Source organism: Paramacrobiotus metropolitanus, unplaced genomic scaffold, assembly GCF_019649055.1.
Source record: "Paramacrobiotus metropolitanus isolate TYO unplaced genomic scaffold, Prichtersi_v1.0 Parri_scaffold0000085, whole genome shotgun sequence".
In the NCBI taxonomy this organism is placed as follows: domain Eukaryota; kingdom Metazoa; phylum Tardigrada; class Eutardigrada; order Parachela; family Macrobiotidae; genus Paramacrobiotus; species Paramacrobiotus metropolitanus.
The window spans coordinates 464,506-477,173 of record NW_026570305.1 but is presented as its reverse complement, the minus strand read 5'-3'; the positions used below and the strand labels follow the sequence as shown (position 1 = coordinate 477,173).

General features: G+C 41.8%; 1 protein-coding gene across 2 annotated transcripts; it reads right to left on the bottom strand.

Moving 5' to 3' along the window:
• Window positions 1-6,141: 6,141 nt before the first annotated feature.
• On the bottom strand, window positions 6,142-8,906 carry LOC129595978 (zinc metalloproteinase nas-14-like). 2 transcript variants are annotated; one of them, XM_055493115.1, is made up of 8 exons: window positions 8,709-8,906; window positions 8,404-8,559; window positions 7,864-8,320; window positions 7,542-7,778; window positions 6,898-7,011; window positions 6,721-6,828; window positions 6,446-6,649; window positions 6,142-6,355 (listed from the first exon to the last, which is right to left on the bottom strand). In XM_055493115.1, exons 3-8 carry the CDS (start codon window positions 7,946-7,948, stop codon window positions 6,339-6,341), a joined length of 765 nt encoding a protein of 254 aa, XP_055349090.1. In that variant the 5' UTR covers window positions 7,949-8,320; window positions 8,404-8,559; window positions 8,709-8,906; the 3' UTR covers window positions 6,142-6,338. The 2 variants fall into 2 exon arrangements, with proteins under 2 accessions (XP_055349090.1, XP_055349091.1); XM_055493116.1 differs by having other exon boundaries at window positions 7,864-8,287.
• Between the last annotated feature and the right edge of the window lie 3,762 nt (window positions 8,907-12,668).

The window sequence follows — 12,668 nt, the reverse complement described above, 5'->3', positions numbered from 1 at the left end:
GTCATCTGCTTCTACCGCATTCGATCCCGCAAGAAGGTTAAACAGGTCGCTACTACCGGCAACAACCCCACCCCGGCTAACGTCAACGCCACCGCTGTTTCCAATACCTCTGATAAGCCTTTGGAGCTTTCTGGGGAAAAAAAGAGCGCTCCTACGCGTTTATTGTGCTGACACTGACGACCTCCAGTGTGGCAGTATTCTGGACGCCCGTTATGGTATTCTACGGAATTGCACCGTACGGATACTTCAATTTCACGTTCTTTTTTTTTTTTGTTTAATGGTTTAACGTCCACACACAATCTGGGCTAAGGCCCAATCCGAGGCAGTAGACACGTCATAAAAAACGGAAGACAAGAAACAGTAAATGATCATAATTAAAAAAAATTTTCAATATTTACATTTTCAGTAACAACACGTGCTCAGCGTGGTAAAACTTCTTCAAAGACACTACAGAATTCCAATCGACACAATTTAAAGCGGCAGTAAATCTGCCAAGACTCTGGTACGATTCCGCAGGAATCCGCAAGTCATTCCAGATCCTCGCCATCCGATAAGCAAACGATCGGTCCGATGTTGGGAGCATGTGACCACCAAACGTTGATCCAGTAGGGGAAATCGGGCACGGATGTCCAGCCATCATCTGCTGATGACGCGTAGCACCTGCAACACCAGAGCGCACCGCAGTATCCTTACAAAATAACTTGTCGCCATAAGGGACTAGGTTGTATACAAACTTGTACGTAAGCTGAAGACTGCGCTTCAGATTGCGCCGTACAATGGGCTCCCACTGTAGCTCCTTTAATCTGCCAATATAGTCTATCCGGTCAGTTTTAAGGTGAAGTGATTGAATGAATCTTTTTTGAACGTTCTCCACAATATCGATTAGTCCTTTTTGAGTTGAAAAGGTGACAGACGCACAGTAATCAGAGATGGACAGAACGAGGCTCGTATACAGCATACAACGTGCTGACAAGTCTCGGGAACGAAATAACGTGTTAAGGTAACGCAAACGCTTTAACATTCGACTCGAAATATTTTCAGACTGCAATTTCCATTTGCAACTGCGCTCTACGTAAATTCCCAAATACTTAGCCGAATCAGCTATGGGGACACTTTCTCCGTTTACTTTATAGGGCTGAGATATTTTCTTTCTGAACGAGAACTGAATACAGGCCGACTTTTTCGCATTGAAAATCAAGTTATGCTTGCGCGCCCATTCAGTGACGGCATCCAGATCTTTTTGGAAATCTAGCGCATCCACATCTGATTCGATTATTTTGTACATCATTACGTCATCAGCAAACAGCAACATTTCACTGCCATGGACACAAACAGCAGGAAAATCACTAAGGAGACAGTTAAACAATTTGGGACCGACAAGCGACCCTTGAGGGACTCCGCTTGTAGCCGGTAAAAACACCGATTTCTTGCCATTTACAATAACCGACTGCACTCGATTTGATAGGTAGCTACTGATAAGGTTTACAACTTTACACGAAACATTCATTTTCGATAATTTTGCAAGTAAAATAGAGTGATCAACCTTATCGAAAGCCTTGCTGCAATCCAACAGAATAATGTCGACACGTTTACCACGACCTTTAGCATCTGCTAATTTTTGACAGAACAAAGTTAACAAAAGTTCGGTAGAATGCTTTTCACGGTAAGCAAATTGTTTATCTGTAAAATTACCAATTTGCAATTTCAAAATTTTACAAATAAATTTTTCAAATAATTTCGACAGAGGATGTAACATTGCCACTGGGCGCCAGTTTGCAGGGTTGGTCTGATCAGCGGCTTGTTTGACGACCGGAGTTACGAAAAAGGTTTTCCATGACATGGGAAATACGCTTTTCTTTAAACAATTATTGAACAAAATTTTCAGGGGATGGATCAGTGAAGCGCCACAAGTTTTAAGAAGGTTTGAAGATAGATCATACGGTCCGCTAGATTTATTACAATTAATTGCTTGCAGAACGTCCCAAATGTCGCTATCACTAGCAAATAAGCTTTCTTCTGTTACATCTTCAGTGACATGAGCAGCAGCCATACAATGCACTGGACACTGGCCAAACACACTCGCGTATTGTTCATTTAAACACTCAGCCTTTTCTTCATCGTCCACAGCATGAAGACCATTCGGTCGTTTCAGTGGAGGCATATTTGGACGATCTACCGCAGCTTTTACGAAGCGCCAGAATTTTTTGCTATCATGCCGAGATACAGCCGCAATCTTCATTGTTTGCATACGGTAATATGCATTAGCCTGCCTCTCTGCTAACCGAGACTTTTTCAACCATTCATGTCGCAATCTTTCTTTTCGCAAAGTATTCAGCTCACGCTTAAAACGGTCAAATGCAGAGTTCCGGCTACGTATCGCATTACGCAAGCTTGCAGGATACTCGAATTCAGCCATCCTGTACCTGACCTCTTTTAGCTGAAAGAATGCCTTAGCTACTTCAAGAACCGTGTTTTCAATAAAAACCGCTTGCTCATCCGGACTAAGGTTTAGTAGCAGTGCATTCCAATCAATTTCATACAAATGGTTACGAAACTGTAAACTAGCTTCATCCGTAATTACCCAACGCTTTTTTAGTACTTTAGTATCTTTTCGTTTCTGCCTAGGAAATTCAATGAAAACCCCATTGTGATCGTTTGTTGTTGACGGAGGGCAAACACTTTCAGGGACACTTGCTGACCACACCGTAGGAATAATGCAAAAGTCAAGAATATTGTTTTTACGCGTAGGGCAAAAAATTATTTGTTTTAGATTAAACTCTTTCAAACACCTTAAAAATTCACGACTTTGTTTGCTACTCGCACAATTCTTAGTCCAATCAATATCGGGAAGATTGAAATCACCAACAAGTAGCAGTTTTGAAAAATTTGCATGCGGGATATTTCTCAGATGTTCGATCAAAATTGGAAGATCTATAGATACTCGAGAAGGCGCCGAATAAAATGCCGCAGCTAAAATATTAATTTTTGTTATTTCTATAAACAACAACTCAAGATCATTATTTTCCAGGTCAGTCCGTCTTACAGCGTCTAAATTTTTTCGAACGGCAAAGCACACGCCACCATGGGGATCAGTACTTCTAGGTCGCCTGAAAACGTTGAAGCTTCTCAAATCAGCGAATAACGAATCTGGGTATTCAGATCTATCCCAAGTTTCTGTAAATCCGACTATGTCAGAACCACTACAAAACTGTTTTACGGAAGAAGACTTGGAAAGTATACCGTTAATATTACAAAGTTTGAATTTAACATTTGTGAACGCCGACAGCTTAGATTTTACTGCAGGTTTGACCAATCTAAATTTCTCACATCTTAGCGAGTCTTTCAACGCTGGTTGCGATGAAAAACCCGCGATTTCCCGTTTCCCGCCTGCGGAGCAGGTGGTTTATATTCCCAGCGCCTCAGCGATACATTCGTAGGCCATATATCTGCTGACATCAGGGCATCTTCACAATCGGCGAAAGTACCAATACGCGCGCAAGTAGTACTACGCTTGTCACCTTCTTTACGCTCAAAGACTTTAACAAAGCGTACATTCACACCCAAATCCCCCAGTGATGTCTTAAAATCGTTCGCATATTCTTCTGTAGATTCGAATCCCGCATTATTATGTAGCGGAATACCCATTACGCATACGTCTAAATGAGCTTTACGTTGCAAACTTAGCTTTTTGGCCAGGTTGTGTCGTGGGTTAGCATCGTCAATTCCTCCAGTTCGATGATTTCCTTTGATGATCTTTCGACGAGTTACAGTAGCCCAATCAGTCTTGACTTCGACGATTTCAGGATCATTAGATGGGTTGGTTGTTGAACGCACAGGCTTGTTTGCTTTAGGCATTGTTGGCTGGTGATGTGCTGCAGGCTGATCCGGTTCGGCACGGTTCTCCGCCATCTTGGATTCGGTCTCAAGAACTCGGTTCTCCAGCGCCGGCAGTTCTTCTTCCACAATTCGCTGCATGGTAGTCCCAAGTGTTGTGACATCATCTCTCAGTTGACCCACACTCCGACGTAGCTGCTGCCCTTCGAGCGCTTCGACTTTTTTACGCAGCTGTTGATTCTCATCGATGAGTTTGTACAGTATGGGCGCGATGAGTTTCGTCCCCTTCGTAGCTTTCGTGTCAGTCTCCAGCTCCGCTACGAGCTTCCGTATTCCTCCATCTCATCCACGACCAAAAATTACTCGCGAGTATCTTATACAGTTAACGCACAGTATTTATACGACTTCGAATCGATGCGAAAATGAATAATAGGTGTGTAAAGTGGTTCAGGTTTCAGCGTATCGGATGACTACCCGGGACAAATAACGCACGGAAACACACGTTATAGTGTACTAACGTTGGTAAACAAGTGTTAACATAAATAAACGTCCATAATGTCGGCTGCGTGTACTGATCAAACAGGTTTAGACACGAAGCAGATTGCATAATACAAAAAAAATAAGACACAAAATCTGATAAGAGGACCGCATCGTACGTGCCGAATTAACCCTGTGCCTTATTTCTCGTAAACGAATACATGCAATAAACGAACAATTGTGCTATAATTTCTTGAAGCGACGAATTCCAGTCATTCTGTCATTATTCTTTAGTACGAGTACCGTTACAGCTGTTTTTAGCTTAAAATGTAAAAGCTCACGATTGGTATCCATAGAAATGCTCTACAAACGTGTTAAACCAGTTTTTCTAAAAGATACCCAAAGGGTAGAATTTCCTTGCGCGGTTTGTGCACAGGTTTGTTGTAATACGTTGTGCATGATGCGATCCATAAACCGTAAAACGTAAAGTGCTGCGGTTTCTGGTGGGGATCAGCGCCTACCAATGTACCAGAAGTCTCCACCCCCCAAAATTATTGTTATAAACCCGCTATTTGTCAATGGGCAGCCACAGGCTCACAGCTAACAGAGCACTATGTAACAGTAAGTTAAAAATGTATCCCAGTTCGCGAGGAGTGAGACAAATCGAGAAGCGTCCAGTTTTCTTAAGTTTCGGAAGCGAAAAAGAAGACAGGGTGAGATTTCGTGTCTGGAAATTTCTGCCGAACTATGAATTTGTCTGCAGGCTTTTTGAATTTTCAGAACTTTGAATTCCAGTCCAAGAGTCTCCACTTGAGTGTAATGTCGTGTAGGAGTACGGATGCTTGTAAACTAACATAAATTCCAACAGAGAGGCCGGTATCTAAATTCACACTCAAGCATTGACATCCACTTCACCGGAACCGGCCGGGGCAAAAACCGAAAGTTGTCCTCTATTTCTTGTTCAAAGGCTCAAATGAGTGGAAAAAATCTGATGCGGCCTTTTTCATGGTTTCTTGTCATTTTGAACGATTAGAAGGGCAACTTCCGGAGGACATGATTTCCGTCTGGACGTTTTGGACGGTTAAAGTTGCTGGCTGCCATTGGCTTTCGAATCAGTTTCCGCTCTGGCTTTCAAAGCGGGACGGGTTTAGATGAAAGGGATACTATTTGGCCGGATTTTCGACTACGGGCTTTTAGAATATAAATTGGGTTTGGTCGGCCTTCTCGTGATGGTGGCTTTAGCCGTCTGGTGTAACCGTGTAACCCATTCGTTGCAATATAGCTCTGAATCTGGATGAGGGTAATTGAAAGGAAATCAACGACGAACAATCGAACATCACAAAACGCGACGAAAATTAAAGTAGAAAACAACTGAAATCAAAGGCAGAATACGGGACATTGCAGAACAGAGACAAAAGGTCAAGAAGGACGAAGAATTTGCCAGTCTCATCTCGTAACCGCAATAAATATATTGCTTGCGCTGTATTCACAGCACCTTGGCAAACAATACGGAAAACGTCTCTGCACTTTGAGCACTCCATCACGAAATACATCGGTAATGGAAACTTCTCATTAATATAATTATCTAAATTCACCAGAAATTCGGTCGTTTACCGTGTTTATTGGTGCGGTGGTGTTCACGGTGTTTCGCATGCATGGTGTCGACCGGATTAAAATGAAATTTACTGAGTAGAAAAAGCCGAAGCGTTGTGGAAACAGCTAGTCGAATACATAATGTCTATTATCGCAATCGCAAAGTGCGAGCTCTACGGTTGCTTTTTGTTATCGGCATCGTAATTTAATTAGTACGCAACAAGAGCAGTTAAAATCATCAGAGGCTTTTACTCTGTTCGAAGTAGGTACATAAGACGGAAGGTTGAATAACACAAAACGTTCACGTTTGGGCGCACGCGCACCGTTACAGACTGCTCGTTAGCCGTCACGGTATTTAATAAAATTTAATTGTGGATTGTTTGGGTGTGCCTTTTTTCAAGTTCAGTGTAACCATGAAGGACCAGGATTTTTCGTTACTTGGAGGATAACCCTACGAACAAACCTCAGGAATCAATAGTTCGAAATAAGGAATAGTTCGTGCACGGGCAGATCTCCTTTCGTGAGTTTCGGGCACGCTTACCACCACCGAAAGTGAATGTAAAATCCCCAAGATGTGCATCGGCGACAGTCTGCTCGAAGGCCTTAGAGACAGCGGCAGTGTTGAAAGACAATGCAGTGTTTCCGGTCAGCCGATACCACACCTTGTTAATACGTGCGCCACCGAAATCAAAAACATTTGTCATTTTGACAATGCTGATCTTCAGACCGGTAACTTCGTAATCGTCTGCAGAAAGATTTAGCACAGAACATAATGTCTTTGTTTCCTCATACGGCTATTTCAATGAAAACGCTTACTTAAAATATTTTTCCAAATAACAAGCAATCGGTAGAGAAGCTTTTCTGTCTGAGCCATAGAGAGGTAGGACACGTACCCAATCATGATCACATCAAAATTTCCGGGCTCTGAAGCGATGATAATGATAAAATTAGGCAACTGAATCAATTTACCAATGGGACGTGTACGTCACTTACTGATAGACTTTCCAATCTGCTGATTTTCGCTGACGACGGGTTCACTATTTGTTTCCATACCACTATTTGTTTCCGTAGTAGATTCCGTAGCCGTGTTCGTGTTACCATCGTTGACTGTCAGAGAAACGCGGAAAATCTCACCAGTTATCGAATACGGATCAACCTTTTTTGTTTAACGCAAACCAATTACAGATTCAGAATCCGCGGATTTTTCTGATCTAGAAAGCACTTTTCAAATTTTGAAAAGGTCGAAACAAAATTCTGACTGCCGGCTTCAGCCAATAACCATCCCAAAATTACCTTCAAAACTTCAAAAACAAAACATTTTGTTTCTGCTTATTTTCTTGGTGAATTGATAACGCTTATTTGGAACATGCTGTCACATGCTTTCCTTGGAATAAATATCAAAACCCATTCTGGAATCAGTATTTAGCTCAGTCCAGCTATTTGGTAATAACCACCAAACACAAAATTTCCTTAGGAAAAAGAAACTTATCTGCCTCGGTAACCCTTTCCTCCCTCTTCTTGCTCTTCACTCCAGGGAAGCGTATAGTAGCAAGAAGCTTCAAATTTAGAAAGTTCAGTACTCGTATTCCAATTGTATTTAACCATAGGTAAGGGGCGTAGGGCCATACAGTACTTACCGATAAAACTGCCTGGATCAGGCACACCACAGCGGAATCTTCGATTGATCCTGACCACGTCCATCGGACTAAGGTTTTTGTTCTGCCCGATCTTTGAATTTCTGACAGTCGGCAGAATAGTCGGAAAAGAACTGTTTTTTGCGAAAGCGTTATGTTTGTAGTGCATAACTGATTCGTAGTCGTATGGCAATCCATACGTGTTCCCTTCTTCATGCTTGGCAAACTGATCGACATCACCTTGCAGAAACGAAGATATGACAATCATATCAGCGGTTGCAGCAAATCACTTGTTTCACTTTTCAGAAATATCGGTAACCCTTACTTTTTGCAATGTTGTCCCAGATAATTGTTACATAGTTATCACGGTCGGAGCGCGAATGCTCGTGAACGAATCCCATGACATGCATCAGTTCATGCTGCACCTCGCCGTGGTATTTAAGGCATTCGGGAGAATAAGTGACCGTCAGGTTTTATTGCTCGCCATGCCATTGGCAGTGCCACTGGCAGGTGCCACTGCCACGTTTTACGCCCTGCCTTAAAGAAATCGGTTTATTTGCACGCGGTAGCAGCTGTAGTTGCTGGAGTGGTGGTTGTTGTGCCAGAGTTCTGTGAAGGGGAATCCGTATTAGGTTGATAGGGCTTATCGTTTTTTCCGTTGCATTTGGTGGTGCCGCACACTAAGACATCCACTTCCACCCGAAAACGTGAACGCTGTCGCGCATCTATCCAGACACGGCTGAAGTACCCTGGAGCACAATATCTTGCATAATATGGTGCGTCTGAAGTAAAACATTGTGCAACAAAAATGGAACGTTTTCTGCACGATTTGGACTGTCAAAATGTCAAACGAATGTGTTAGTACCCCTTGCCCATTTCTAATAGTTTTGTGGCGAGCTTGTGTGGCGGATTGAAATGCACGTCGTTGTTGATGGCGGACAAGATACCAGCAGGTGCTCTTGCGCGTTTGTGCAGTCATCGCCACCAGAGCACTTGTACCATTCGAAGCCCAACGTTGCATCTAAAAACACACCAAACACGCCGACTGCTATCGTGTTTAACGTACTTATTCTTCTGGTAGTTTAAGAAGCTATCGATGGTAATTTAGATAGAAACGTACACCTGTTTGATGCATTATGCATCACAATTTAACACAGTTGCATACTATACCTGGGAACTCAACGATCAACATTATAAAATAATAAGACAGAGCCTTTATAGGCAATCATCAGGTTTAGAGCGGCAGTTAAATGCTAAATTAGCGATCTGTTCCGCAAATGTAGCGGCAATGGTACTACAAGCAATCATTTTTTTTTAAATTTGAAGAATACCACATCATCGAAGTGCGCTCCATGTTTTGGTATAAGACGCAAATTTTTTCGGAAAAGCCAGCTATGGTTTTAAGTTTCACTCCATTAATGTTGACGGGGTTTTCACAAGTATTAGTCGAGTTACCGTACTTATATAATTATACGTATATAGGTACGTACCTTACGTATATACGTACCTTATGTATATACGTATACATACGTTCTTATATACAAGCTTGTCCGGTAATTTCCTACGCAAAGGTACAGCTAGCGCGAAATTTGCGCTTAAAACGATGGCCACGTCACTACGCTTATCTGATCTGCCTAAATCCGCTCCGCAGTTAGATTGTCCATTACCACACCGACCGTTTTTAGCCACCTTTCGCCAGGCAGTTACTGTTATTCTCATTGAATTATATGGCATGTACCAAGCCAACAGCCAGCCAAATGCCAAGCCAACAGCCAGCCAAATGCAAGTTACGTGTTTGAACAGTGTGGCGTGGCGCGCCGTAGTGTGAATTTAGGCGTAACACGCAAATCTGTGTAGTTCGCTGTATTGATTCGTCAGAAATTACCGGACAAGCTTGTACATACATAATATAAGGGGGAAAAATGTGTCTAGCCGAACCAGTCCCTTGTACTTCTGATGTAAGCCAGCTGGTGGTTTACGTTGTGGCAGCACAGCGTTTTATGTAAAGCGCTGCTATTAAGGCTGTGCGGCATTGACGGTACATGTGGTATTAGCTGCACCAGGCAGGTCTGGGCTATAACACAGTTTTAGCCTGTTTACCTGCAGTTGTACGAGTGCTGCTTACCTGTTATCAGTACCTGCAATCTTAATGGCAGCGCTTTACATAAAACACTGTCAAGCTACAACGTAAACCACCAGCTGGCTTACATCAGAAGTACAAGGGATTGGTTCGGCTAGACACATTTTTCCCCCTATATAAGAATATATATTATATACATACGTTCTTGTTCTTGTTACATACGTTACATGTCAAGTCATACATAAATATTTATTGGGCAATAGCCGCCAAGATAACAATGATTGCAAGCGCCGGTACACTACGTGAAAGTTAAAATTTAAACATTAAAAAACAACCAAAATCTCTATCTTCTCATACATACGTTACATACAGTCATACATACGTTACATACATACGTTACGTTACATACATACGTACGTTACATACGTTACGTTACGTTACATACGTTACGTTTCATACGTTACGTTACGTTACATACGTTACATACGTTACGTTACGTTTCTTGTTCTTGTTACATACGTTCTTGTTCGTTCTTGTTCTTATATACATACGCTCTTATATACATACGTTCTTATATGTATATATACGTTCTTATACCTTACGTATATACGTACCTTGTTAATTATACTTATTATACGTATATACGTACTTATATAATTATACGTACTTATATAATTATACGTATATAATTATATATTATTATACGAGTTACCGTACTTATATTCTGTATTATGTGTACACTTTACTGATGGGAAAGCGGTCGTTGCTAAGCCCGCAGCTGCCCGCTTAAAGGAGTACAGTATTTTACTAAATTCTATTAGCGCAGTAACTACTGTATTCTGGGTTTTCTATGTTGGTTTCTTGCCGTCGGCCCGTAGCTGTACTTAAGTTTTGCACGCTATTCAGCCGTTAAAGTAGCAGAAACTGGCTTTTTTTGTGTTTGGATATAGTGATAACACATAAACCTTGACTGCCTATCGACTGTAGAGTGAATATTATATACCTGGCGTTAATGTTAGGTTTTCTATAACACCCATGGGCAAAAATCACCATTTTAATAATTATTTAATCATTGAATAGCAGTTGGAGCATATTCTTACCTGCGATGGTGAATGTGATCCTCCTATTGGTCGTTGTAGAATACGTCTTGACCAGATTTCCTGAAGCTACTTCCGCGTTGTCATGTTATTTTTGTAAAGAAGGAAGTTACGAGTCAGGGTTAGAATACGCTTGCGGGGCCTGGTTTGAAAAAATGAATTCGTCATATTTTTATAAGCTGATCTGTCCTGGAAACTGTATGGAGGTTGCTCATGACCCTGACTACCCTGACAGACCGAAGATGGATAGAAGCTTTATACGGGGAAAAGGATGTCAAGGTGAAGGACCACCAGGACCCAGCCAGAAATTCAAAGGACTGGGCCGCCCAGAATATTCAGTAGGATGCCATCAAGCAGGAAACGGATATCAATATTGCGTCTGCAACACAGATTTATGTAACACAAGAAATTCTACGGAGATAACGCTAGCGTCCAGTAATGTCCGCCCTTGGCTGCCATTTTATTTTGCTTTGATCGTTGTTCTGTTTCTGACCTCGCCTCAAAATCTTGCGTTTCCTTCCATTTAGAGATGTTTCTAATAATCGAGCAAGCCGTTGAAAGGCGGAAAAGAAGTTGTTTCTTATATGTACTTAGTCGGCTGTTACGACTTGAACAGTATTATATGCTGACATACGCGAAAAGACTTTCACATAAAACTAATACTACCAGCAGCTTTTTCGATGACCAGTTGAGTGGATACGTGTGCCACGAAATGTGGTACTTGTAGTAAAGTTTTGTCCTCGGAAAAAACCCAATACTTTCTTTGTTCTTTTCCTTCCTGAAATACTTAGTTTGTTCGGCTCAGCATTTACGAGTGACCAGAGAAGAAACGGGCCGTGCGCAAATGCGCTCATACTCCATGTTGTTTTCGAAGCAGGAAGCAGCAGTCGAAGCAGTCTGCCCTTTACTGTGGAAAAACTTTACTGCGGATCAAGAAAAAAAAACACCTAAAACAATTAGTTTAACCTGGCCTTTCATAGAAACTGCTTTGATCTGTGCCCGCTAACCAAACAAATTTGCATAAAATTAATAAAATCAAATCACTACTAATAAAACAGTTTTTTCTGGTTTCGCTCCGGTCTGCCAATGCACGAAAACGTGAACGTTTTAGTATTACAAAAAAATACATAACATTAATTTTGAGCTAGCCATTGCATCTCAAGAAATTTTCAAAAATGTGAATCCTGTAAATTGTCATATGATGCTGCCAACTATCGAAAATCGAAGCTGCAGATACTGCACATATAAACAAATTCACAAAATACTCTGTAAAAAAGGTTATTTTTTGGGAATCATTCAACTACAATAAACAGCTGCAACTGTATTTAATTACTGTTCGGTCTTCGCCCTTGGGCATTTGTTCTTCTATTTGTAATTAGTATTAGTTTTGGTTTCACTTGGTAGAATAAGTATATGGACTTATCACCACATTCCCACGCACACGAGTTTCTTGGTGTGATAATGCATATACGAAAACGGGAAACAAATCGCCCAAATCCGATTCGTCGTAATCAGAATATGCGAGACCATAATTCCCCCACCGATGGCATAAGTCGCGTATAAATACACCGTACAGGCCTTTTGACCGGGATACCAGCTGTCAGCGTAACTCGTGACGATGTCCAGCGGATTCTGCAGGATTGCCATAACGATGTTGGCGCACAGCAATTCATCAGGTACATGGCGAAGGGAGTGCGCAACTGCTTGTCCTTGATGAAGAACACGAGAACGCCAGTGCTGAGAAAGATGACCAAGAGGAAGGTGACCACGGTAAACACGGGAATGAATGACCATGATGGCGGCGGCGGAGCGTAAGCACCGGGCGATGTGGCATTACTAACGTTTGTCGCCGCCGTTGACATTATTTTGCCGCAACCAGACAATTACGCTTCAATAAAGAAATTTCGCTTGCGGCACAACCTCAGCTACGGCGCAGAAATTGGTAAATTAAAG